This window comes from Lipophrys pholis (genome assembly GCF_963383615.2).
Source record: "Lipophrys pholis genome assembly, chromosome: 13".
Taxonomy (NCBI): domain Eukaryota; kingdom Metazoa; phylum Chordata; class Actinopteri; order Blenniiformes; family Blenniidae; genus Lipophrys; species Lipophrys pholis.
In genome coordinates this window covers 28,712,218-28,739,224 of record NC_137632.1, presented here as the reverse complement: position 1 = coordinate 28,739,224, position 27,007 = coordinate 28,712,218, and the positions used below count along the sequence as shown (strand labels likewise).

The window sequence follows — 27,007 nt, the reverse complement described above, 5'->3', positions numbered from 1 at the left end:
CGCATGCGCACTCCGTATTCCGCTGAGCAGGGAGACATGGCGACGTCCCTGATCTGCGGCCGTCTGACGGCTAGCCTGAGAACTTCGGGAGCCAGAAGCACCCTCAGCTCCGCCTCCAAGGTGAGTGTGGGTTCAATCTGAAGCCAACATCCCGAGCTTTCGGGCTGCGGGTCCGTGGCGGTTGCACGCCCCTCGTGGAGGTCGTAGTTTGTCTGAAAGCTGGCAGGGTCAAATCTGACATTAGCACAGCTCCATTGAGTTTCCGTTGGTTCGGCTAACATGCTAAGTAGCGCGGGGTTAGCGGGACCACTCTCTCTCACACACACACCCTCACACACACACACACTCTCTCTCACACACACACTCTGAACAGTTTAGTTTGAGTTCATATCAAGAGCTTTTCACTTAATTTGTATATTTCGTTTATTGGGAGAGAAACATGCGCGGGGCTCCTCAGTGACCTCTAGCGGCAGATCTGAAGATAGCATCTGTCCCTTTGGATAAAACACACACACACACACACACACACACACACACACACACACACACACACACACACACACCAACCATTCAGGAGCCACAAAGTTAATAAACTGTCAAAGTTAAATTCTCATACTCTTATCAATCCATTCAAAATAATCCCAATAATCAATGGAAATAATTGAGCCATGATGTCAGTAGATGCTCCAATCTTTGTAGGACTTGTTTTTAGTCTCTCGAGTGTGAGAAACCTCGCTTTTAAATCCCACTTTGAGGTGTAAACGATGTGAAAACCATCCAAGTCTACGACGCAAGCTGCAACGATAACCCCTGGAAGAGGGAGCAGCCGACGAGGTACTACTTACAGTTGAAAGTATATGAACGCTTCCTTCGTCTTCCGTTCGTCTATTTTCTGATGCCACTTCATCCAGTTCAGGGTTGTGGGTGTTGAAGTCGACCCCAGCTGACAGCGGATGAAGGCAGCTTACGCCTGACGGGTCATCACTCCGTGACAAACACCAAGAAAATAGAGTCACACACACTCACATTTACGCAGACCTCTTTTGGAAACGTGAGAGAAAAACCCAAACCTGCACAGGGAGAACATGCAGAACTTAGAAAGCAACGCTTTCTAAAATACACGGCTGTAAACGGCGACAAAAACACAACTTTTCTGATATCAGGAGTACTCAACATGCACGTTTGCATTTTTCTCCGCATGTCTTGGATTTCTGTTGTTTTTCCTTCAGGCAGGAACCGACGAGCCGTCCGGCTGATTGAACCGTTACAGAAACACCTTGGCGAGGGTTCCACCTTCATGTTGTTGTAGAGATTATCAGATCTGACACACTCTGGAAAGAGCTGAGATTACAGGGAGGATTACATATCGATCAAATAGATCAATTTTGAACGTTTCAACAAAAAAAAAAATTTTTTTTAAAAATGTGGGGGGGGGGCTTTTATTTTGAAAGCCTCAGAGCCTGGTCCTCATCACAGCCATAGCGCCACCTGCTGGAAACAAATTCAGGTCTCCATAACCTGTCCATGCTCCGACTGTCACCAGATTATATGTTTTATTAGATGACATACAGGTACATCTCAAAAAAGTAGAATAAAAAGTTGGCTTTAGGTCGGGGGGGGTGATCAGCAGCTGATTGTTAGGGCTCGACCAGACGAACAATTGAGTTTTGGTTTGATCTACGACGTTCCTCTGGGCTGTGGTGGCTGTTTTAGTGTGTGTAGGTGTCGCTACAGAGCACATTTTGGAACTCTGGGGGTTCATTTTTTACATCAACATTCGAATGTGTTACGTGGGTCAGATTTGGGCTCAAAGCCACGCCAGGAGTGGAGCATTAGAAATACAATAGGGTCCTGGCCTTTTGGGCTCCGTCCCTAATAACAGTCTTACTAGATTGTAGACCGTTTAGTTTGTTCAAAACATTTTTAAAATGTTTGTTCTTTCCAGATAAATAGCATGTGTTGTGGCTCCAGATGAATTTTCTAACATTTTTAAAACCTCTCCTTTGGTCGGTTGCAGACTGCCGCTCTAAACCAGCCGCTGTCAATGAAAACACACTCGCCAAAGTCTTCGAATTTAAAGGCTCAAAGGAATTTCTCAGGACTAATTTTCTATTTTTACATCGAGAATCTTCGTCGATGCTTTTTGTAGATTTTCCACATTGTAAAGAAAATCTGAGCTGATGAGAAACTTTTAGTTTGACGTCTTTACGTCATCAAACACGATTCCTCGGTGTTCAGAACGTCTCCAGAGGATTTCACAGCAGTGGATTTTTAGTATTTTCCTCGTTTTAAAATGAATCTATGAGCTTATTTCCATTAATCTGAGTGGAATTGATTGTGTAAAATGGTTGAAGGTTTCCTCTTCCACGCCGTTTTCTTCACTTCCTGTTAAAAAGTCAATCATCCTTGTTTTCCAGGTGTGTCCTCTTTCTTCTTCAAATCAGGACCAATGTGACAGGAAATGTATTTAAATATACCCGATAGACTGATGGAGCCTGTTCCTGCAGGTTCTGGCTGGTTCTCCGGGTCTGCTGGGAGGCCACGTGCCCCCCCAGCAGCAGCAGCAGAGGAACCTCTCCCTACACGAGTACATGAGCATCGGCCTGCTGAAGGAAGCTGGCATCGCCGTGCCGGCCGGCATGGTGGCCAGCTCCTCGGAGGAGGCGTACTCCGTGGCCAAGCAGATCGGTAAGAGGACAGTTCTACATGAACACACACCATGGATACATCCTAATAGTCCCTCCTGTCTCCTGATAGTCCCTCCTGTCCCTCCTATCTCCTAATAGTCCCTCCTGTCTCCTGATAGTCCCTCCTGTCACCTAATAGTCCCTCCTGTCACCTAATAGTCCCTCCTGTCTCCTAATAGTCCCTCCTGTCTCCTGATAGTCCCTCCTATCTCCTAATAGTCCCTCCTGTCTCCTGATAGACCCTCCTGTCTCCTAATAGTCCCTCCTGTCTCCTGATAGTCCCTCCTGTCCCTCCTATCTCCTAATAGTCCCTCCTGTCACCTAATAGTCCCTCCTGTCACCTAATAGTCCCTCCTGTCTCCTAATAGTCCCTCCTGTCTCCTGATAGTCCCTCCTATCTCCTAATAGTCCCTCCTGTCTCCTGATAGACCCTCCTGTCTCCTAATAGTCCCTCCTGTCTCCTGATAGTCCCTCCTGTCTCCTGATAGTCCCTCCTGTCACCTAATAGTCCCTCCTGTCTCCTGATAGTCCCTCCTGTCTCCTGATAGTCCCTCCTGTCTCCTCATAGTCCCTCCTGTCTCCTGATAGACCCTCCTGTCTCCTAATAGTCCCTCCTGTCTCCTGATAGTCCCTCCTGTCTCCTGATAGTCCCTCCTGTCACCTAATAGTCCCTCCTGTCTCCTCATAGTCCCTCCTGTCTCCTGATAGACCCTCCTGTCTCCTAATAGTCCCTCCTGTCTCCTGATAGAAATACACACACACACACACACACACACACACACACACACACACACACACACACACACACACACACACACACACACACACACACACACACACACACACACACACACACACACACACACAGTCTAAACATAGCCTCCTCCTGCTTCAGTGGGATCAGTTACCTGCTCAGTTTTCAGATGAAACCCCAGAACAGAGTCCAGATTAAAGAGAAGCTCCAGCACCTGGAGAGAGGTTCTGTAGATAGGAAGCTCCTCTGTCACCACAGTCCCTCATAACAACTCTATGGAAAAGTACTTCTTGGGTTACTGTAAATGGCGTGACTCGTTCCTGAGGTATTAATCCCATTAAAAGGGTAAAAGGTGTCGTGGCTGTGCTGTTGTGTGATTGGCTGACGAGCTGGTGTCCCGACAGGATCGAAGGACCTGGTGGTGAAAGCTCAGGTTCTGGCTGGAGGCAGAGGAAAGGGCACGTTTGAGGGCGGACTGAAGGGCGGCGTGAGGATCGTCTACTCGTGAGTAATCCACTGTCCATTAGTAATCAGTTACTAATATGGAGTGCAGCAGCCATAGTTCTTTTTCTTTAACTGGTTTCCTGGTTGTGGTTGGTTTTCATGAGCATACACTTTTAACTCCTGGAAGGAGGATTATTCTTTGTTAAAAATATTATTAACTCCCAGATGATCTCAGTAGAAAAACTTTATATTTACTAAGAAGTATCATTCTGCTTTTTGCATGAATCAGATGGACGTTGAGTTTGATATAGAGAAGATGCCTAATATCTGTTTCTATGTTTCTACGTTCTGAGTTTTATTGTGTTTCTAGATTTTTTCATATATTTTTGATATTCCTCCGTGTACCACTAGAGGGAGCTTGTGTACTGTGGTTTGAACATCAATGGTTTCAGTCAGTAGCCGCCACAAGGAATTATGGGAAATAAAGCAGCTACTTTAATGGATTTTACCAGGAAACAGTTTCCTGGTAAAATCCAGTGATTTACTGTCTTTGGTTTTTTTTCAATTGACATTTTAGACAAACGTTCTCATTAGAATGTTGATGAGCACAGTGTTACTCCTCCCTCATTGCTCCTCCTCCTCTCTCCTCCCTCCTCCCTCATTGCTCCTCCTCCTCTCTCCTCCTCTCTCCTCCCTCATTGCTCCTCCTCCTCTCTCCTCCCTGATTGCTCCTCCTCCTCTCTCCTCCCTCATTGCTCCTCCTCCTCTCTCCTCCTCTCTCCTCCTCTCTCCTCCCTCATTGCTCCTCCTCCTCTCTCCTCCCTGATTGCTCCTCCTCCTCTCTCCTCCCTGATTGCTCCTCCTCCTCTCTCCTCCCTGATTGCTCCTCCTCCTCTCTCCTCCCTCATTGCTCCTCCTCTCTCCACCCTCATTGCTCCTTCTCCCCTTTCCTCCCTCATTGCTCCTCCTCCTCGCTCCTCCTCTCTCCTCCCTCATTGCTCCTCCTCCTCTCTCCTCCTCTCTCCTCCCTCATTGCTCCTCCTCCTCGCTCCTCCCAGATCACTCCTCCTCTCCTCCCTGATTGCTCCTCCTCCTCTCTCCTCCCTGATCACTCTTCTCTCCTCTCCTCCCTGATCGCTCCTCCTCCTCCTCTCTCCTCCCTGATTATTGCTCCTCCTCTCTCCTCCCTGATCGCTCCTCCTCCTCCTCTCTCCTCCCTGATTGCTCCTCCTCCTCCTCCTCTCTCATTGCTCCTCCTCCCTAATGGCTCCTCCCCGCTGTCCTCAGGCCGGAGGAGGCCCGAGACATTTCCTCCCAGATGATTGGTCGAAAGCTCTACACCAAGCAGACCGGGGAAGCAGGACGCATCTGCAACCAGGTGTTCATCTGCGAGCGCAGGTACCCGCGCAGGGAGTACTACTTCGCCATCACCATGGAGAGGTCGTTTCAGGTGAGGGGGCGGGGCTTGGGATGGCTTAATAATCTGAAGGAGGTTGGGTTCAGTTGCCTCTTCATGTAATCCAGACTGAGTTAATGATCTGGACTTTGTCAAACCATCTGCTGCAGGACTCCTCGTTGTCCTTGAAGCTGGAGGCCGTTTCTGACTTCAGATCGCAGCAATCAGACGCGTCTCGGATGATTTAACTTGAGATTAAAAGTCATTCGAAGTGTCTCCTTCTCGAGATCTTTTAAATGCAGCAGTGTCGAGGCCTGGAGCTGCTGCATGAGCGTTCGCTTTTTTCCTAAACTTTCCTGGTTGGTCGCTGGTCCTGTGACTCGTATATGAAAATACAGCCGGTCATACCGTCTGCAGCCACCAGATGTCACTGTGGTTAATCTTTTTGAAACGTTGCCGTGTAAACATGAAACGTTTCTGAAACGAAGCGTTTTCAATTGAAACGTTGCGTGAACAGAGTCCAGGCGGACTCCCGGTTTGTCTTCTTCTTCTATTTCACATTGTGAGACGTTTCTCATCAGTTTTGTTTGTCCTCAGACAAAAAGATGCAGTTGTGATGTTGTCGGAGTGTATTTTTATATTTTTATGCTCCGTTCTCCCAATTATGTCCATGGCTATCATCACATGATGGATGGATAATTAATCTGATGGGAGATTTATTTCGTTTGCAACCAATAAACAACAATAAAAATGGTCTTTTTTAATCCAATAACATATAAATCTGTTTAGTTTTTCTACGTACTTTTTAAGTTTAATCAGGTTTTTTTTCTTGTTGCACTTTGAGATTGTTTAAAAAGTGAGTAATGAATAAAATTCTATTATTATTAGAAAAAAGAACAAAAAGACAAGAACAGGCATTGACAGTAAATGTTAGTATACACTCTCAAAACACTTTTAGTTTGAAAATCTATAGAAATACTAAATGTATTAGGTCAATATACAAATCAATACGAACACAGTGTATAGATATTAAAGTAAGTTTTATCAGTCACATATGGCGAGACCTTCCAGCTGTAATCTGAGTAGATTGTCATTTTCCTATATGTGTGACAGGCTGTAGAATCTCTGAGCTCCAGTAGAGGTTTTTGACTTTATTTCTCTACTTCCTGGTACTTTTTAAATGTTCTCGATGTTCTAAATGGTCTAAAAGTTAAGTCGAGGATAAGTAGTGATGCCGAGTCCCGCCACTGACAGGATAGGACCTTTAAGAGTTTAAAAACTCTCGATAGAAAAGGAGGAAATAAAGTCACTTTGAACTCCACTGATTAGACTTCACAGCCTGACGAGTCTGAAGAAAAGCTGTAAAGTTTAATACACCGCCTGCATCAGATAAAGGCGAGAGCTCCTCCCCGAGCTGTGGACGGCGTTAAGAGACTGTTTGTGTCCCGCAGGGCCCCGTGCTGATTGGCAGTTCGCAGGGGGGCGTGAACATCGAAGACGTGGCGGCGGAAAACCCAGACGCCATTGTGAAGGAGCCCATCGACATCGTGGAGGGCATTAAGATGGAGCAGGCTGTCAAGGTAACGATCAATAGGAGATGTCACAAGGCAGGGGTGGGTGGGGGGTGTGTGTGTGGGGTGTGTGTGGGGGGGTGGGGGTGGGGGGTGTGTGGGTGTGTGTGTGTGGGGGTGTGTGGGGGTGTGTGTGGGGGTGTGTGTGGGGGGGTAGTGTTTAGACTTCGGCTCCTGATGCAGTTCAATGGTTGATTTGTTCCCAGCAGACTTCTCTCGTTCTCACACTTCTAGAAGGAGATATTTGATGTTGTCGTCATGGCGACACTGCAGCTCGTTCTCTCGCTCACAACCTCCTTGTTCGTGGTTTTCAGGGTGAAAATGGTTGATCAAAGTCTAAAAGTCCGTCCTGGAACTTATTTGACGGTTTGATGATGAAGGTTTGATACAGAACCGGTGATGGTCTTCCTCTCCTCTGCCGTCAACCAACCATGTCCATGTCACTCCTTCACCACATCCATCAATCCTCCTCCTCCTGCAGAGCCATCTAAAAACACTCCCATGATGCACCTCACCTTTCCTCTAATGCAGAGCTGTCAAACACATTTTAGTTCAGGAGCCATGATGACCTTTATATGGAACTTTTAAAGTTTCTCTTTGTGGTGCTACGTGGAGGATACGTGATGGAAATGAGGATGTTTTCTCATCCTGACGTTCTGCTGACATGGTTCTGATGTTCTCCCATGGTTCTGATGTTCTGCTGACATGGTTTTGATGTTCTGCTCTCATGGTTCTGATGTTCTGCTCCCATGGTTCTGATGTTCTGCTGACATGGTTCTGACGTTCTGCTGACATGGTTCTGATGTTCTCCCATGGTTCTGATGTTCTGCAGGTGGCTCAGGAGATGGGTTTCCCGCCGGCGCTGATCAACGAGGCGGCGGAGAACATGGTGAAACTCTACAATGTGTTCCTCAAGTACGACGCCTCCATGTTGGAGATCAACCCCATGGTGGAGGACTCCTCTGGCATCGGTACACAAACCTGACCGTGGTGTAGAACCTTCTTAGTTAAACCTTCAGGACACACTCCAGTCTGGAGGAAATTCGAATTAATCAAGACAGACGTGTGTGTTTTGTGTTCTTGTTCATGGGTATTGATGGGACCGGGATCGCGACTGGACACTAATGAACGAGGACTCGTGCGACTAGCAGGACGAAAATTAAAATCCATGTAATTTAAATCACATTCTTAGTTGAAGACGTGTGGGAAATGAAGTCAATGCAATATCCACTGAAGGCAGATGAACTGTGTGTGTGTGTGTGTGTGTGTGTGTGTGTGTGTGTGTGTGTGTGTGTGTGTGTGTGTGTGTGTGTGTGTGTGTGTGTGTGTGTGTGTGTGTGTGTGTGTGTGTGTGTGTGTGTGTGTGTGTGTGTGTGTGTGTGTGTGTGTGTGTGTGTGTGTGTGTGCGTGTGTGTGCGTGTGTGCGTGTGAGCGTGTGTGTGTGTGTGTGTGTGTGTTACAGCCTGTCACCATCCTCGCCAGTACACAACTTTCAATCCTAAAGACATGAAAACACGTCGGCTCCAGTAGATTTGATGAATTTCCTAATGTGAGATTAGGTAGAGCGACGTGCCCTCCAAGGCCACGTTTACACCTTTACCTGGTGTTTGAAAAAAAAAAAGTGATATTTTTCTCCGTTTCTTGAATTCACACATAATCGCAGCTCCGACTCACCACAAGTCAGTATTCCTGGAAACTCCGACCACAGTGGAGATTTAGAAAAACTCTAAAGGGGGGAGGGCAGATATTATCTCTATATCTTTATATATAAACTAGGATTTAATGTAAGTCTTTGTTTCAGTATTTTATTTTCTCCTCCTCGAGAGACGAGTGTTCCTCTTCCTGCTCAGCTGACCACACTGTGTTCAGACAGTTGAGCGAGTCAGAGTGTTGAGCAGCGGCTGCTTCAGTTCCACGGCCCGTGTTGGGTAAAGGTCACGCTCGTCTTCAGGCTGGATGTAGAAGCTGCTCGCCAGCAAAGACTCAGAAACAGCGTTTGTATTTGGGGGGGGGGGGGGGGGGGACGCTGCAGATGGCGAGGAGATTGATTCTGTGTGGTTGAGTGAGCGAGACCCAGTTTAATGGTTTCTGTCATCTCCACGGTGACCAGCTCCTCAGGCAGGAGCTCCTCGGCTGCTCCAAAGAGGAATCCGCTGACCTTCACGCTTAAAGACGCACCGGGCCTTTTTATTGAGCCTCTATTGATCAGTGTGTGTTTTCACCTGGATTCACACTCGGAGTGGCAGCAGGTCAGAGGGACTGCTTTATCACCAGTCACACTGGGAAACCAAGTGGGAAGTTCAGTGAAGATTCACAGGAGGTCCAGTGGCCTTCTGCAGGCTCTTATTATGGTTTTCATGATTTTGTTGCTCCGGAAACATTTGATAGAAATCACAACTGGATGTGGAAATCTACTTTTCTTCCTGCAGAAGAGAGAAATTAATGGTTTGTTCTTGTGGAACTTGTTAGTGGGACTTTTCCCACTTCTAACCGGGAAAGTGAGAAGTTTGGGGAAATATAAATAATGTCGCTATAATCAGAATGAAGCCGTAAAGTCTATAGAGCTATAGATCTATAGAGCTATAGATCTATAGAGCTATAGATGTCTTTCTGAAAGCTGAAATCAACATGTTGTGCAAAATCCCTCCAGCAGTTCTGATGTTAAACTGTGTTTGGTGTGCTCGTGCTCGTTCTCGTTCTCATGCTCGTTCTCATGCTCGTTCTCATGCTCGTGCTCGTTCACAGTGATGTGCATGGACGCCAAGATCAACTTCGACTCCAACGCGGTGTACCGCCAGAAGAAGGTGTTCGACATGCAGGACTGGACCCAGGAGGACCCGCGGGACCGGCAGGCTGCCAAAGCTGACCTCAACTACATCGGCCTGGACGGAACCATCGGCTGTCTGGGTCAGTGAGCGCCGACGTCACCGGAGGAGCTGGAGGGAGGAGGAGGCTGACGTTTAGTCGATGGTTCTGTCTGTCGCTTCTCGTCTCTTTTAACAAATGAAATGTCAAAAATCAGGATGCATGGGGGCGTCGTGGTGAGCAGGATGCTCTATAATCTGATGTTAGAGGAGGAAGAGGCTCTATAATCTGCTGTTAGAGGAGGAAGAGGCTCTATAATCTGATGTTAGAGGAGGAAGAGGCTATAATCTGATGTTGGAGAGGGAGATGCTCTATAATCTGCTGTTAGAGGAGGGAGAGGCTCTATAATCTGCTGTTAGAGGGGGGAAGATGCTCTCTAATCTGATGTTAGAGGAGGAAGGTGCTCTATAATCTGATGTTAGAGGGAGAAGATGCTCTATAATTTGCTGTTAGAGGAGGAAGATGCTCTATGATCTGATGTTAGAGGAGGAAGATGCTCTATGATCTGCTGTGAGAGGACGGTGCTCTATAATCTGATGTTAGAGGAGGAAGATGCTCTATAATCTGCTGTGAGGGGAGGAAGATGCTCTATAATCTGGATGTTACAGGAGGGAGATGCTCTATAATCTGCTGTGAGAGGAGGAAGATGCTCTATAATCTGGATGTTAGCGGAGGGAGATGCTCTATAATCTGGCCTCCTAGTCTCATGGCAGTATTTGGTCGTTTGATGTTTAAAGTTTAGATTGACAGGATGAAGGTACCGTAACCTGACTCCTCTTCGTCGCCTCCAGTGAACGGCGCCGGTCTGGCCATGGCCACCATGGACATCATCAAGCTCCACGGTGGGACGCCGGCCAACTTCCTGGATGTAGGGGGCGGAGCTACGGCTCATCAGGTGACGGAGGCGTTCAAACTCATCACCTCCGACAGAAAGGTAAGAACACCGCCGCTTCTGCTGCTAATGCTAACGCTAACGCTACCACTTTCATTTAATTAATCTATTGTGACATTTTCTTTACCGTTTATTTAAATGTCGGGTTCAGTTATTGTTTCTATTCTGCTCTAATCCTTTGAGATTACCTGCAAGTCTTAACCTGAACTCTTAAAAAGAGCCGGAACTTTGAAAACACGAAGGATAAAATGCAGCTGACGAGTTTCCTGCCGCCGCCCAGGTTCAGGCCATCCTGGTGAACATCTTCGGAGGCATCATGAGGTGTGACGTCATCGCTCAGGGGATCATCATGGCCGTGAGAGACCTGGACCTCAAGATCCCCATCGTGGTGCGGTTACAAGGTACGGCCACTAGGACGACCTGACCCCAAAGCAGGGCCGCTCAACCCCCTGTAGCGGCTCCCGGACACTTCCACACCGTCGTTTGTAAATAAACATTTTGCTTTATTTTATTTACAGACAGATTATTAAAGAAAGGCTAAAAAAGGAAAAATAATTTAAAACGGCTAAAACAGAAGAGCTGGAACTGATAAAATAGGTCAAACTACTCAATTCATACAAAAATACAGCACCGAATATTTAAAGTGAAATTATTAAAATTGGTAGTACTCAGTTGTTTTTTACAGGAAGAGGATAATAGGTAAAAGAAAATGAAATAAGAAGTGGAAAAAGGAGGGAAAACATAAAAATGAATGGAGTTAAAACAAGATGAAGGAACGCAGCGGCGGGAAACGGTGAAATGGAAAAAGGAAAAGGAAAAAACTTTAAAGGGAAAATCTAGAAATGACTTTAACAATTTATTCAAAATGTTTTTTCTTCATGTCGGAGGGTTTTGTGGCAACAGATTTTTATCCTTGTGTAAAGCAATTTAATTTCTATAGCAATTTAAATGAACCAAAGTGCTTTACAATAGAATAAACCAGATGTAAACATGTGCTGTGCATAATTCACACATTATAAAGTCGATAAAAGATACAGGTAAAACAGATAAAACTAAACGGTTCAAACAAATAAAAGGTCGAAGTTGAGCAATAAAGGTTGCAGAGTCCTGATCTGAAGGTTGTACTGCAGCTCTCCTCTAGGGGGCAGCAAAGAGCTTCAGTCCTCAGCCTGGAAATTATCGTCACGTTACTGGAGGAGTGTGAACAAAGAGCTGGAAATCCTCTTCACACACACACACACACACACACACACACACACACACACACACACACACACACACACACACACACACACACACACACTAAACTGCGTCAACATTTTACATGTGTTTGAAGCTTCGGTTTGATTAGATGTGGTGGGAGGAGCCAAGAATGACCTCAGGTTGTAAATATTGACTCTTGTATCATGAAAATAAATAACTAGATAAATAAAACTTCACCATGATGAGACACATGAAGCTCCTGGCTTCAGGCTGCGGGATCGTTTCTAAACGAACGTTACTCTTTTACAGATGCGCCAGTAGTTGGTGTCAGATTGTGAAAGCTCGTTTACGTGACACATTTAATGAGAGTGTGTGTGTGTGTGTGTGTGTGTGTGTGTGTGTGTGTACTTCTGTAGTAATACTAAATTACACAGCTAAATACTGAAAACTGGTTGTGTCCATGTTATAAATGATGTCTGTCGGCCGACCTCTGACCCCTTACTGCATAGAACAGAATAAAATAAGAAAATAAAACAGAATAAAATAAGAAAATAAAACAGAATAAAATAAGAAGATAGAACAGAATAAAATAAGAAGATAGAATAAAATAAGAAGATAGAACAGAATGTATGAACTCCTCTGTGTGTTTTCAGGAACCAGAGTGGACGACGCCAAAGCTCTGATCGCTGCTAGTCCGCTCAAGATCCTCGCCTGCGACGACCTGGACGAGGCCGCCAAAATGGTACACACACACACACACACACACACACACACACACACACACACACACACACACACACACACACACACACACACACACACTGGCAGCCTCATGTTTGAATGTTTTTCTCCTCTCAGGTTGTAAAGCTTTCTGAGATCGTCTCTCTGGCGAAGGAAGCTCAGGTGGACATCACCTTCCAGCTTCCCATCTGAAGAAAACATGCTGATTGACCTTCTCACCCCCCCTTTAACCCCCCACCCACCCCCACCCCAAGCGAGACATCGAACCTCTTTAGGAGTTTCTACAAGTCTTTTCTGTGGCGTGATGGCTCCGCCCCCAGTCCTAATGTCTCCGCCCCCAGTCCTAATGTCTCCGCTTCCTGTCCTAATGTCTCCGCCCCCAGTCCTAATGTCTCCACCCCCAGTCCTAATGCCTCCACCCCTGGTCCTAATGTCTCCACCCCTGCTCCAAGGGCCCCGCCCCCATCCAAATATCCCCGCCCCCTGTCCTAATGTCTCCGCCCCCAGTCCTAATATCCCCGCCCCCTGTCCTAATATCCCCGCCCCCTGTCCTAATGTCTCCGCCCCCAGTCCTAATATCCCCACCCCCTGTCCTAATGTCTCCGCCCCCTTTTCCCATGTCTCTTCAGTCGATACGCACAACCCCCTGACTTTAGCCCCGGTGTGATTCAATAGGAATGTTACAGGATTAAGAATGTTTTGCTTTTGTCTTTTTCCTCCTGAATAACCAATCAGAAGCCACACTCAGATTTTAGACTCCGCCTCCTCCCTCCACAGCCTATCAGAAAGCCTTTTCCATCCCACAGCAGGTTTTTCCTTTTCTTCTCTGGAGAAACCAAGCAGCAGCAGTTTAATTGTGTGAAAATGAACTCAAATTCATTTCACCGTCGTTTGAAAAAAAAAAAAAAGCTCTTAAAAACAATCAAAAAAGTCTTTCCTGCTCAAAGTCAAAATCCTGTAACCAACTGCAACTGTCTCGTGTCTGGAGGTGGGAAAGATCCCAGTTCCTAGTGGGAATTACTATTACTATTTGAAAGTGGTGATACAAACAACATTCGAGCGTCGTGGTTTTTTTACAAAATGTTTCCTGTCATTTCAAACACAACTTTAAAAAATGGTAATTTTCCAGTTCTCAGTTGCATTTTTCATTTTATGAAAACTTAAGGTCGTTACATCTCACTAAGGTTCAACGTTCTCAGTGAACTTTCTCTTTAGTTTTTAGTCTGAAGATGAAAACTGAAATAAAAACACTTGATTCTGAACATTTTCACACAAACTCTTGCAAAGGAGCTCGAAGCTTCACGTCTCGTATTTATAATCACGGACAGTTTGGATGATGGAAGTTACAGGAGGTGGAGCGAGCAGGTGGAGCGGTGAGGTAGAGCGAGCAGGTGGAGCGGTGAGGTGGAGCGAGCAGGTGGAGCGGTGAGGTAGAGCGAGCAGGTGGAGCGGAGAGGTGGAGACGCTGGAGTCCAACGGTTTCTTTCTTTCTGGGGTTTTCATGCTGACTGAGAGAACCTGCTGCCGTCACGCCACAGTTCAATCCTCCCAATCCTTCAGGTTCTGTAGAGGCTTCCTCAGTGATCACTCCTCCTCTTCCTCCTCCTCCTCTTCCTCCTCCTCTTCCTCCTCCTCTTCCTCTTCTTCCTCCTCTTCCTCCTCTAGCACTCCAAACACATTGTGAGTTGTACGTCATTTATTATATCTTGTAAATAACCAAACGGATGTTCTTGCTCTGTAAAATATTTATGCTCCTCGCAGAGAGTAAAACACAAATAAAAGCAGAGAACAGAAACTCGTCTGTGCTTCTTCCTCCGTTTGGCTTGAAATGGAAACGCAGCCTCTGATTGGTTAGTTCACACCATGTGACGCGTAGCAGGCAGGCCTGAGCGGTGCAGTGGTTAGGGCTCAACTCGGACTGCGGTGGTTCCTGGTAACAGAAGGTTTTTATTGTTCTTCAAAAACTTAATATCCAGAAAGTCACTAAAAAAGAAAAAAACATTAAGTCTATAAAGGTCTCTGATGAAAAAACATATAATCTAAACATTACAGGGGATTTCTAGACATTAAAAGATCCAACTGCTCTCTTTATATAATGAAGAGGTTGTTTGGGTCGGGTCGGGTCGGGTCGGGTCCGGACTCTTCCTCTTTACCTTTACTGATCTTCTCTTTGTTCTGAACAAGACGAGAACATTTTCTTCAATAGAAATAGTTTTGAGGACGAACGTTTGAATAATTAAAAACTTTATTTGTATTGTGGTTTTGATTCTTTTAAACAATCAGTGTTCGACCCCTGATGTGTTACTGAGGGTTGCTGGTTCAAAACCTCTTCTGTGAAGTTTGTGAACGCTGGTAGAAGGTTTCTCACCACACTGAGCAGGTCACACACTCTATTCTTTATTGTCTTTATTTTTGCTGGTGAAGTAATCCAAAAGTAACTAAAAGTACTCTGGTACGTTACTTTTTTATTTTAGTACTTAGAGTAAGTTACTGATTCCTTTTTTTGACAGGTAACTTGTAATTGTAATGGATTACAGTTTTCAAGTACCCTTCCCAACCCTGGAGGTTGATCCCTGACATACTGGACGTCTCTGCTGTTGTCTCTGTTGGGACGGAGGACAGAGACGGATGAGGGGGAGGAGCTTATCAGCCGGACGTCAGTCAGGAGGCGGATTTCAGCTCCGAGCTCGAACTTTAAGGTGTGAGAGGTAATCCTCAGAGTATCACCATAGTTTAAGTTTTGTTCAGTAAAACGAGATGTTGATGAGAGAAAAGTAGCTGAAGTAATTCTCAGTAACGAACAGGTTCATGTTCCAGACATGGAAAACGACATTGAGCATCTCAGAACAAACAGATTTGATTGATTTGATGATCGTCTGTCAGCGTGGTGGGAGCTCGGACCTCAGGAGCTCCTACAGCTGGAGAAGTCTCGCTGAGCTTTATAAATGATGTCCAGTAGAGCTAAATATATCCCTGTAATGATGCATACATGAACAATCCCTTTCACTCAGACTCATAAATCGTCAGAGATTAAAAGTCTTTTCTGGACCCTGCAGGAGAGAAAGTGAAAGGTCGACGCTGAGTCAGGGGAAGTCATCCTAACGTCACCTAATGAGCACCCCAGGGGGCCTCTGGGAGTTTTCCTCTGGAGGCTTGTTGAAAATAACAATATCTTGTAATATATAGGAAAATATCTTGTAATATATTATACAATATATTTCCATATATGGGCATGTGCTTATATTTTCCAATATATTCATATATATATTCTGAAGTGTATTTAATACATTATTACAAATATGTTAATATAAAAGTAAATATATTTTCATCTATTTTTCAATATATGAAAAGTGGCTATTCTTTGTGTTTTTCAGTATATTGTAATATATCAATACAATACATAATTCCATATATTTACAAAAGATGCTTGTTTTGTTTTCTAGTTGAAATCAGAATCAGGTCGTAATGCAAAGACAGAAATTAACTTTATTAAATCTTTTAATCAACCAATAAATCAGAATGCTAAATATGTCAATATATTGAAATTAGACATATTTTAGAATATATTTTCTTTTATGTAGGGGGGGGGGGGGGTAGGGGGGGTAGGGGGGGTAGAGGGGGTAGAGGAGGGGGACAAGAAGGACCAAAACCTGTGTTTCTTCACAAAACACAGAACGGCTGGGCGCCTCTGAGCGGCTGCAGGTCCTCTCAGTCTGAGAACAGAGAACACTGTGGAGGAGACCCAGAGGAACCACGACGTCTCAGAGCAGAGGAACCACGACCAGCAGCAGAGCAGAGGAACCACGACGTCTCAGAGCAGAGGAACCACAACCAGCAGCAGAGCAGAGGAACCACAACCAGCAGCAGAGCAGAGGAACCACGACCAGCAGCAGAGCAGAGGAACCACGATGTCTCAGAGCAGAGGAACCACAACCAGCAGCAGAGCAGAGGAACCACGACCAGCAGCAGAGCAGAGGAACCACGACGTCTCAGAGCAGGAAGTGGACTGACAGAGAGGAAGGAGAGTTCAGTCTCCTCACCAAGCAAACACACGCCTCATTACAGGAGCTGAGGACAAGTTACTGGAAGTTACTTCAACCACCAAGTTGGATTGTTATTACGGTGACTGTCAAAATAAAGCCACTAAGTTGGATTGTTATTACGGTGACTGTCAAAATAAAAGTACCAAGTCCCAGGACTGGGAGTCATGACACGACGGAGGAAACTTTGTTCAGATTGTCTCTACTGAGCATGTGCAGAAGAACTAGTTACCATGGAGACCAGGAGCGTTTCCAAAACGTTCAGTGGCTCTGAGCCGTTACCATGTGAACAGAAACTCCAAAACACAATGAAAGATTCACGTCAACGATCAATTTTTCCTGCAGCAGGCGTCAGAGCACTCCGGTCTGTTAACGGGTCTCGTCTCAGATGTTCTGCAGACCTGGTCCAGACGACGAGAGGTGGAACTCTGAAAGGAGGATGGAGGATGGAGGATGGAGGGTGGAGGATAGAGGATAGAGGGTGGAGGATGGAGGATGGAGGATAGAGGATAGAGGATAGAGGATAGAGGATAGAGGATAGAGGATAGAGGATAGAGGATAGAGGATAGAGGATGGAGGATGGAGGGTGGAGGGTGGAGGGTGGAGGGTGGAGGGTGGAGGATGGAGGATGGAGGATGGAGGATGGAGGATAGAGGATGGAGGGTGGAGGGTGGAGGATGGAGGAGCCCAGCTGCTCTGTTGTTTGTGCTCCACCTCTTGTCTTCATGCCTCCTCATTTCTTTATCGGGTTCTCGGGAGGGAAGGACGAATGACCTTCTGCGGGATGTCGGTGACGTCAGGGTCGCCACGGAAACCGACTGAAGGAGCTGCTGTGTCCGGGGGAGGGGGGGAGGGGGGGGGGGGGGGGGCTGAAATGAATCCAGAGCAATTAGAACTGTACCAGAGCCCGAATGTGCTTCCCTGCAGGAAGACATGCTGCTCATGAAAACCATGAATGTGGCCAACAAGACGCTCCAACGGGGCCAAAGCCCCGAGAAAGAGAAGAATCTTTTATTAACAAACCCTGAGACCGCTGACCACGCTCACGACCACGCTCACGACCAAGCTCACGACCACGCTCACGACCACGCTCACGACCACGCTCACGACCACGCTCACGACCACGCTCACGACCAAGCTCACGACCAAGCTCACGACCACGCTCACGACCACGCTCACGACCAAGCTCACGACCACACTCACGACCATGCTCACGACCAAGCTCACGACCACGCTCACGACCAAGCTCACGACCACGCTCACGACCACGCTCACGACCAAGCTCACGACCAAGCTCACGACCACGCTCACAACCACGCTCACGACCAAGCTCACGACCACGCTCACGACCACGCTCACGACCACTGTGCTATCCACCAGCCTCAAAGCCTCGCCGTCAGGGGCACTTTGTGAAAACACCCAGAATGCAACAGCAGGAGAAGCTCTCTGGACGTTTCACTGGATGTCACACCATGAAGGGTTTGTTACCTTCACCAGCAATAGTTTGGGGCGGGGCTTAAGTTTGTCTGCCTGTTTAGTTATTCATTGATTTGAATGTATTTGACCAACTTTAACACAAAAACTATTAACCCACATTTCATGACATCTTCTGGAATGATTTGTCTTTATCAAAGCCAAAATGTTCCGTTTTCAATTCCCTATCCTGTGATATGTCACATGATCCAGTGAGGTCATCACCCTGATTAGTGGATGGGGGTCAAAGGTCGGGGGGGGGGGGGGGGGTCACACACAAATTGTAAGAAGTATTTACATCAGTGTCAAACAGTGACATGAAGTGATTTAAATGACCTGGGCAGATGATGGAAGGAGCGGTGGATCAGATCACCTGCTAATCTACTGGTTTCCATGGTGACAAATGTGACGTTGGTGAAGGTCTGCGCTCTACCGAGTGGCCGCTCCAGTAAAAATTGGATTTATGTTGACATTGGAGTCGTTTTCCACCAGAATTGTGAAAAAATAGACATTTTCATCTTCTGTGTAAAAAAAACCTTTAAGATTTAAATTTCAAGGTTCTGATGTCACTATTTTACTGGTTAACGTGAGAAGAAACGGCTGAACTGGAATGAGTTTCATTTCTATTGTGAATTTATTATTATTAGTATTATTATTGTTCAGCTCTAATGAAGAGTTTTTTGTAAACGTAGAGGAGGAAATATCAGTTTTTGTAAAAACCCCAGATACGTGTGAACGTGGCCTCCGAGGTGCTGAAACCTGCAGAACCAGTATCGGGCCACGTTTACACGTCCCCAGGTCTGATATCTCCCCTCTACATTTACAAAAAAAAATTCTTCATTGACACTGACCTGCAGCAGCCAGACCTGTAGGGGAGCATGAAGCCATGACAGCCATTCAGATTCCCAGAAAAAACACAATTTCACTAATTGTGAAAAATGAGAGATTTCAGGAATCGTGGTTTGTGGAGACTGGAGGCCAGGCCGCCGCCGCCAGGCCGCCGCCGCCAGGCCGCCGCCGCCAGGCCGCCGCCGCCAGGCCGCCGCCGCCAGGCCGCCGCCGCCAGGCCGCCGCCGCCAGGCCGCCGCCGCCAGGCCGCCGCCGCCAGGCCGCCGCCGCCAGGCCGCCGCCGCCAGGCCGCCGCCGCCAGGCCGCCGCCGCCAGGCCGCCGCCGCCAGGCCGCCGCCGCCAGGCCGCCGCCGCCAGGCCGCCGCCGCCAGGCCGCCGCCGCCGCCGCCGCCAGGCCGCCGCCGCCAGGCCGCCGCCGCCAGGCCGCTCTTGGTGTTTGGTTTGAGAGAAGCTCAGCTTTGGAGTCGTCCTCTTGTTTTTACTGGTGTGCAGCGACTTGTGCTTGATGCACCATGAGGAAGCTGGAGAGGAACGACTTCCTGGATCCTCAGAGGACTGATGAACGTTTTCACATGGAAACAGGATTTTCACCACAAAGACTTTCCGTCAGTGAAACGTGGAAACACAACTTTCCTCTGCGACTCCACGAAGATATTTCTCTTCATTTATTCTTTATCTTTGTAAAGATGCAGCAAAGGAGGAAGTTCTCCGGGAGGCACATCTTTCCAGTCGTCCAGTTTGTCCATGAGAATCGTCCTCGGTTCTTCTTGTTGGACGTGTGAATGTGCAGCCTGAGCAGGAGACACACGGCCGGACGCCTCCGGGGACGAGGCAGCAGATTAAGATGCAGATGAGATTAAAGCAGAGCAGAACAATATGTGAACCTCTTCAAACTGGAGAAAGAATCAAAGCTGCTGGAGCATGCGGAGGACGCCCAGATAAACCCGGATCGACACGGAGACGAGGACATCTTGTCTTTAAGGTTTGTGTTGGTTCTTACTGGGTAATCCAGCAGAGAACCAGTGAGAACGCAGCTTTCAGCAGGATGGCGTGATGAGGTGACAGAGGTGAAGCAGTTTCACGGCTTCAGCAAACTCCACACGGTTTACTATGGTGACTGTCAAAATAAAAGTACCAAGTTGGATTGTTATTACAGTGACCGTCAAAATAAAACCACCAAGATGGATTCTTATTACGGTGACTGTCAAAATAAAACCACCAAGTTGGATTCTTATTACGGTGACTGTCAAAATAAAACCACCAAGTTGGATTCTTATTACGGTGACTGTCAAAATAAAACCACCAAGTTAGATTCTTATTACGGTGACTGTCAAAATAAAAGTACTAAGTTGGATTGTATGTATATATATATATATAAAATAGAAAATGTAAATTTTTGAAAGAGAATAAATCCTGATTATCAAACCTGTTAGTTGGGGCCTCAGGAGGAGAGCGCGCCACACCCCTGGTTCATCGTACAGTACTGTCACACTCCATTTTCCACTCCAGCGCACTATGGAAGCCAAACCCCTCCAGCATCCAAACTTCCCTCCCACTGATAAATTGACCGGGCAAAGAAAAACACTTTGTGCTGCGAGATAAAGAAGCAGGGATCCGGCCGGTGCAGCTGCTGTTCTGGGCTCTGCGACTCCTCCTTGTTTCGGACAAGCGGTTCACATGATGAATGGATCCAGACGACGATGAGCAAAGGGCTCGGCTGCGACGCCGTCTCCCGGCGGCGTGAGGAGAAAAAACCATCCCGCCATCAATTAACCTTTCTAAACAATGTGGAGCTCTCGTGTCACGATGGACGCACGGCCCCAAAACCAGCGTACATGGAATTAAAAAAGTTTTTAATTAAAAGTGCAAACTAAGTGACTCTGAGCGACTGACCGGACACGACAGAGAAACAGGGACGTAATGCAAAGGGTTCCTCAGGGTTCTCACGTAGTTAAGGTAAAACGGAACATCTGGAAATCTATTTCTATTACAATACTTCTTTTAACCTAAATACATACTTGAATGTTTGTCCTGTGATGGACTGAAGACCTGTCCAGGTGTATCCTGCCCTCACCTGTCCTCACCTGCCCCCACCTGCCCTCACCTGTCCCCACCTGTCCTCACCAGTCCCCACCTGTCCTCACCTGCCCTCACCTGTCCTCACCTGTCCTCACCAGTCCCCACCTGTCCTCACCTGCCCCCACCTGTCCCCACCTGTCCTCACCTGCCCTCACCTGTCCTCACCTGTCCCCACCTGTCCCCACCTGTCCCCACCTGTCCTCACCTGTCCCCACCTGTCCCCACCTGTCCTCACCTGTCCAGGTGTGATTTGAAGTATTTCCTCACACTGGGTTGGAGTTGTATTGTTGAGGGGAGGATTAGTGTTTGATATGTTTTACTAATGTGTTTTTTTTTTAAAAACATTTTATTGACAACATTTTTTGTACCAAAGGAAGATTAACAAAACAAGGAGCAGGGGACTCATTTTCCCAGAAAAGAGAATTAAAATCAATCAATCAAATTAAAAATAAATAATTTTTTCAAAAAAAGAACTAATTAATCACACAATTTTCTGTAATTAACTGTGATTAATTGACATTTTTTCTCCTTAAGACTGAGCGAATGATGTTTCTCTCCAAGTTTAGCAAAAAAAAAAAAAAAACAAACTTAATTGAATAGAAAAATAAAAGTCTTTCCTTTAACAAATAACTAAATCCAGACATATGTAAGACTTAAGCGCACACATGCAGGAGAGTTTTAACAGTTTGGCTCCTGGTCAGCCAACATGGCAACCTGATGCTTGGCTGCAGAATTAATAATCATTAAATCCTGCTTCTTTACTGACTTTCACTTTTTAAAGTAAAACTTTCTGCCTCAACAGTATTCCATCGTTGCTCTGTATTCTGCTGCTCTGTATTCTGCTGCTCTGTAGAGCTGCGCTCATAGAAGGCTGCACCGGTAAAGGAGTACAAACAAAAACAGCAAAAGGGAAGTAAATAAAACTGCGTTAATTACGTAAACATTTTCATTTAATGAATTAAACCTTTTAAATGAATTCATTAAATTAACACATTATTTTTGATAGCACTAAAATAAATAAATAAGTACATAAATAAAAACATTGTATCTCCCTTTAAGGTTTACAACAAACGGAGCTCATTATTTATTATTTCCATCTGTTGAATGTTGCATAAACTGGAACACTAAATCTGCATTTAACCCAGAAAACTCCTCCTGTGTCGGTTTTAAACAACAAACACAAACATGTGGCTGATCAACAACCAAACTTGTGATCGTTAGAACAATCCTGCACTTTAAAATATATAGGTTTTTAAAAATGGCACTTTAGCTGCGTCAGACTGCTGAGTAAGCACTTTAATATTTGCACTTTATGGTAGGAAGAATGATCTTATCATCTTCGTCTTTGTTTGAGCGTATTGTTTTTATATGCTTTTATAGTTTATATGTTTTTATTGTTTTTATATGTTTTTATAGTTTATATGTTTTTATTGTTTTTATATGTTTTTATGTTTTCATTGTTTTTATATGTTTTTATAGTTTTTATATGTTTTTATAGTTTATATGTTTTTATTGTTTTTATATGTTTTTATTGTTTTTATTGTTTTTATATGTTTTTATGTTTTCATTGTTTTTATATGTTTTTATAGTTTTTATGTTTTTATTGTTTTTCTGTTTTCATTGTTTTTATATGTTTTTATAGTTTTTATGTTTTTCTGTTTTTATTGTTTTTCTGTTTTTATATGTTTTTATATGTTTTTATTGTTTTTCTGTTTTTATTTGTTTTTATTGTTTTTCTGATTTTATATGTTTTTATGTTTTTATTATTTTTCTATGTTTGTAACCTCGTCTGGTTTTCTGTGGGACGACGGATGAACGACGGCCTCGTGTTAAATCCGTCCAAATAAACAAATAGATGAACTGAAAATAAAGAACAAAAATAAAAACACTTGTCGTTCTACCTGAAGCAAAAAACGGTAAATTAACTAAAACCCACTGCAGCTGGAACATTTCTGGCTCCGGACGCTGGAAGTGGGAAAACTCCAGGATTTCCAGGGTCCAACGATCTGAGCTGGAAGGTTCAGGACGATCGGCGACAGGTTGGATGTCTGAGGAGTTAACCCGGGACGGGACGGGTCCGGACGGGTCCGGACGGGTCGGGTCGGGACGGGTCGGGTCGGGGGTAACGGGTCCAGGGTGGGAGGAAGCAAGGCAGCAGGAGGTGATTGATCAGGATGACCACATTGATCAGCGCCTGACACTCCTCCGCCCGTTCACCTCCGCCCGTTCACCTCCGCCCGCCGCTCCACTGAGAGGGTTTCTACCCCCCGAGGACGTTTCAGGAAACTGAAGCAAAAGTCTTTATATCCCAATTACTCAGCGACTCTGGCGGGCCGGGTTAATATTTAAAGAGATATGAACCGTGAGACTCGTGTCTCATTAACAGGTTGAAAATAGAAGTGAAGTTCTGAGTGATTAACTGAGCAGCTCCTCGGGCGCCACCGCGCCAAGGTCCTGGAAAAAGACAATGTGCGAGTTGTCGTCCACTGACATTAACAGGAAGTCATTCCTGTTTGGCGTGTCGTGTTAGATGGTTAACCCTTTCATGGCTCAAATGTATTGGTTTTATTTTGCTTGTTTGGCTGTGAAATCCCCAGAATCCTCAAGGGAAATGAAAACTAGGATCCAGTTGTTCTAATAAAAACTTCCTGAAGGAAGTTCCTCGTCACACTGGTACAAACTGGTATTTCCAGCATTTTATTTTGGCGGGACATCCCCGGTTTGTTGACGTCTCAGCGTCCCAGAACCTCCTGAAGGTTCCCGAGGCTTCGTGTCACAAGATCCCGTTTGTCCTCTGGATCTCTGCACATCTGGATTCTCTGAGGAAAAAGCTTCAGTTTCACTCCATCCAGACTTTCTCCAGGATTCAAGGCTCTTTCCTTGACAAAGTCTGGAGCTTTTTCAAATGTTGATGTTCTGGCTGGAGCTGCCGCCATCTTGGATATCCCACAATCCCTTGGGGCAGGTTTCCCAAGATGGCGTCAGTCAGGAACCATCAACAGTTTGATGGTTTGTCTGGAAACTTCTGGACTTTATTGTGAAGGATTGAGGAACCTGCAGGTTGGAATGAGAGGAGAGGTTCTGGTTTGGTTGGTTCTCTGGACAGAACCTCTCCTTTATGGAGGACAAAGTTTGTTCTGCTGGAGGAACTTTAATATCATAAAGTCACGAGGAGCAACAAACATGTAAACACTGGAAGTTATTAAATACAGCAGCTTCATTAACATTACAAGTATTAAAATACCACAGCCCTGCGTGTGTGTGTGTGTGTGTGTGTGTGTGTGTGTGTGTGTGTGTGTGTGTGTGTGTGTGTGTGTGTGTGTGTGTGTGTGTGTGTGTGTGTGTGTGTGTGTGTGTGTGTGTGTGTGTGTGTGTGTGTGTGTGTGTGTTCTCTCTATTGAGCCAATTATCCCTGGTTTCCCTGCAGCAGAGTGAGGATCTGATCAGACGCCTCCGTCTCTCTGTGGGTTATTATTATTATTATACACTTATTTATTTCAACACTTTAAAAAGATAAAATAATAATAAATGAAAGGAACCGTCCTCATCGAGCAGCAGAGCGAAACTCTGTTATTCTGGTTTTGATTTAAACTCTCGATGAACTTTGGAGGGTTTTTTTGGCTCCTTCGGTTCCACAGTTTATTCATTCGTCGGCGTTCTTCCTCCCAGGAGCCTCCAAACGTCTCCGTCACTTTGAGATTCAATCTTCGAAACCTCGGCGGGACTCCGAGGGTCCGTTTGTAGAACTTCAAGTGAAAATGCAGAGCTTTTGTTGTGATTTGTGTTTACAGGACAACGACAACAAGAGCCTCTGAAATGCAACTTTTTACAAATAGTTTCTAAGTGGAACTTTTCAAAAGGCTCAGACTCCGTTGTCGTGTTAACAGGCGAAAATGTCACTTCCTGGAAAGACACGGTACTCATCCTGATGGCGGGACGCTGCTGCTGGTCCTGGTCACCATGGTAACTAGTTCCACTGCACATGCTCAGTAGAACCAATCAGAACAAAGTTTCCTCCGTGGTGTCATGACTCCCAGTACATGTTCTCCTGGACTTGGTACTTTTATTTTGATAGTCACCATAATAACAATCCAACTTGGTAGTTTTATTTTGACAGTCACCGTAATAACAACCCACCTTGGTAGTTTTATTTTGACAGTCACCGTAATAACAATCAAACTTGGTGCTTTTATTTTGATAGTCACATTAATAACAATCCAACTCGGTGGTTTTATTTTGACAGTCACCGTAATAACAACCCACCTTGGTAGTATTATTTTGACAGTCACCATAATAACAACCCACCTTGGTAGTTTTATTTTGACAGTTACTGTAATTACAATCAAACTTGGTGATTTTATTTTGATAGTCACATTAATAACAATCCAACTCGGTGGTTTTATTTTGACAGTCACCGTAATAACAATCCAAGTTGGTAGTTTTATTTTGACAGTCAGTATAATAACAATCCAACTTGGTAGTTTTATTTTGACAGTCACCATAATAACAATCCAACTTGGTGGTCTGTCCTCTAGAACGTTCTCCCAGTGTTCATGTTTAGAGCTCTTTGTTCTCAGCTGTGTGTGTGTGTTTGTGTGTGTGTGTTTGTGTGTGTGTGTGTGTGTGTGTGTGTGTGTGTGTGTGTGTGTGTGTGTGTGTGTGTGTGTGTGTGTGTGCGTGCGCGCTTTCATTACTAAAACTAAAAACACCACCCACTAGTGGCCAAACAAGAAAACTCCCTGTTTTTAGCATTTAAGCCATTCCATTGAAACAAACAGAAGAAGGAACCAACAAAAGGAACAAAGAAGAAAATAAAAACCAAAAACATCATTTTCAGGACAACATGGAAAAATAACTACGTCGTTTTCAGCGATTCGGCTTCTCCCCTACAAACGGACATCGTTTTTAAAACAATGTCCGCAAACGCAAAACTGTTCTGAAAGGAAAACTCACACTTGATGGTTTTCACTGCAAACAGGAAGAGACAGAAGTTACTCACTACTGCCACCCAGAGGACAAAAGAGACGTCACAGACGTCTTTCACGAAAAAACTGAAATAATAAAACAAAAAGTTAAACCAAAAGTCCTAAAAGGAAAAGAAACGACTTGAGATTTGGTGTTTTCAGGATGAACTGCAGGTTCCAGTGGATCTTCAGCTGCGACAGTTTGAGGCTGAAATGAAAATCTGGTTTGTGGGTGTGAGAGTTTAGTGAGGCGGACGCTTTCTTTTCTCTTTTTCTCATTATGTGCAGTTTTTTATAAAAGCAGATGTCAGTCTGTCCTCCTCCTCTTCCTCCTCCTCCTCCTCCTCCTCCTACTCGACTCTATTCTTTCTCTTAGATAATAAAAGTCGGGCTGCATGAAGAGGCGATCTCTCTGGGGAAGACGAGGAGACGGCCACACTTTCCTTTGAGCTCCAGATTAAATCATTTCTCAGTTTTATATGTGACCGAGTTGAACAAAGTTTGTTTAGTAGTTTGGTAGTTTGTTTGGTAGTTTGTTTAGTAGTTTGTTTGGTAGTTTGTTTAGTAGTTTGTTTGGTAGTTTGTTTGGTAGTTTGTGTAATAGTTTGTTTAGTGGTTTGTTTAGTGGTTTGTTTGGTAGTTTGTTTGGTAGTTTGTTTGGTAGTTTGTGTAGTAGTTTGTTTGGTAGTTTGTTTAGTAGTTTGTTTGGTAGTTTGTGTAATAGTTTGTTTAGTGGTTTGTTTGGTAGTTTGTTTAGTAGTTTGTTTGGTAGTTTGTTTGGTAGTTTATTTAGTAGTTCTCTTTCCAAGGGCAAACACAGAAATCACAAAGGAAACTCCCTTGCGGATGTTTCCTCCCCTGTGCCGCTGGTCCTCTCGAACACGTCCCTTCAATTTTGAACTGATTCAAAAAGTTTGTACAACTACAACCCGGTAGTTTTATTTTGACAGTCACCAGATTCATGGCTCCTGCAGACTCAGAGAAGAACAGGAGGAAAGTTCTGCTGACGTCAGCGAGCTGCTGTTGGACAGGAGAGGTCATACTAGAAG

General features: G+C 45.2%; 1 protein-coding gene across 1 annotated transcript; it reads left to right on the top strand.

Annotated features, from left to right (window-relative positions):
* The first annotated feature begins 20 nt into the window (after nt 1–20).
* On the top strand, nt 21–13,907 carry sucla2 (succinate-CoA ligase ADP-forming subunit beta). The gene is made up of 11 exons (XM_080478685.1): nt 21–120; nt 2,508–2,688; nt 3,846–3,945; nt 5,173–5,335; nt 6,733–6,861; nt 7,685–7,823; nt 9,598–9,759; nt 10,509–10,651; nt 10,890–11,010; nt 12,466–12,554; nt 12,671–13,907. The coding sequence occupies exons 1-11, from the start codon at nt 37–39 to the stop codon at nt 12,743–12,745; spliced, it is 1,386 nt and encodes a 461-aa protein (XP_080334811.1). The 5' UTR covers nt 21–36; the 3' UTR covers nt 12,746–13,907.
* The last annotated feature ends 13,100 nt before the right edge of the window (nt 13,908–27,007 follow it).

Bases quoted from the DNA above. Each gene is read 5' to 3' on its own strand.
- sucla2 (XM_080478685.1), top strand. From the start codon at position 37: ATGGCGACGTCCCTGATCTGCGGCCGTCTGACGGCTAGCCTGAGAACT. The intron at 3,946-5,172 runs GTGAGTAATCCA...CGCTGTCCTCAG, and splicing joins GGCGTGAGGATCGTCTACTC to GCCGGAGGAGGCCCGAGACA. The intron at 6,862-7,684 runs GTAACGATCAAT...GATGTTCTGCAG, and splicing joins AGATGGAGCAGGCTGTCAAG to GTGGCTCAGGAGATGGGTTT.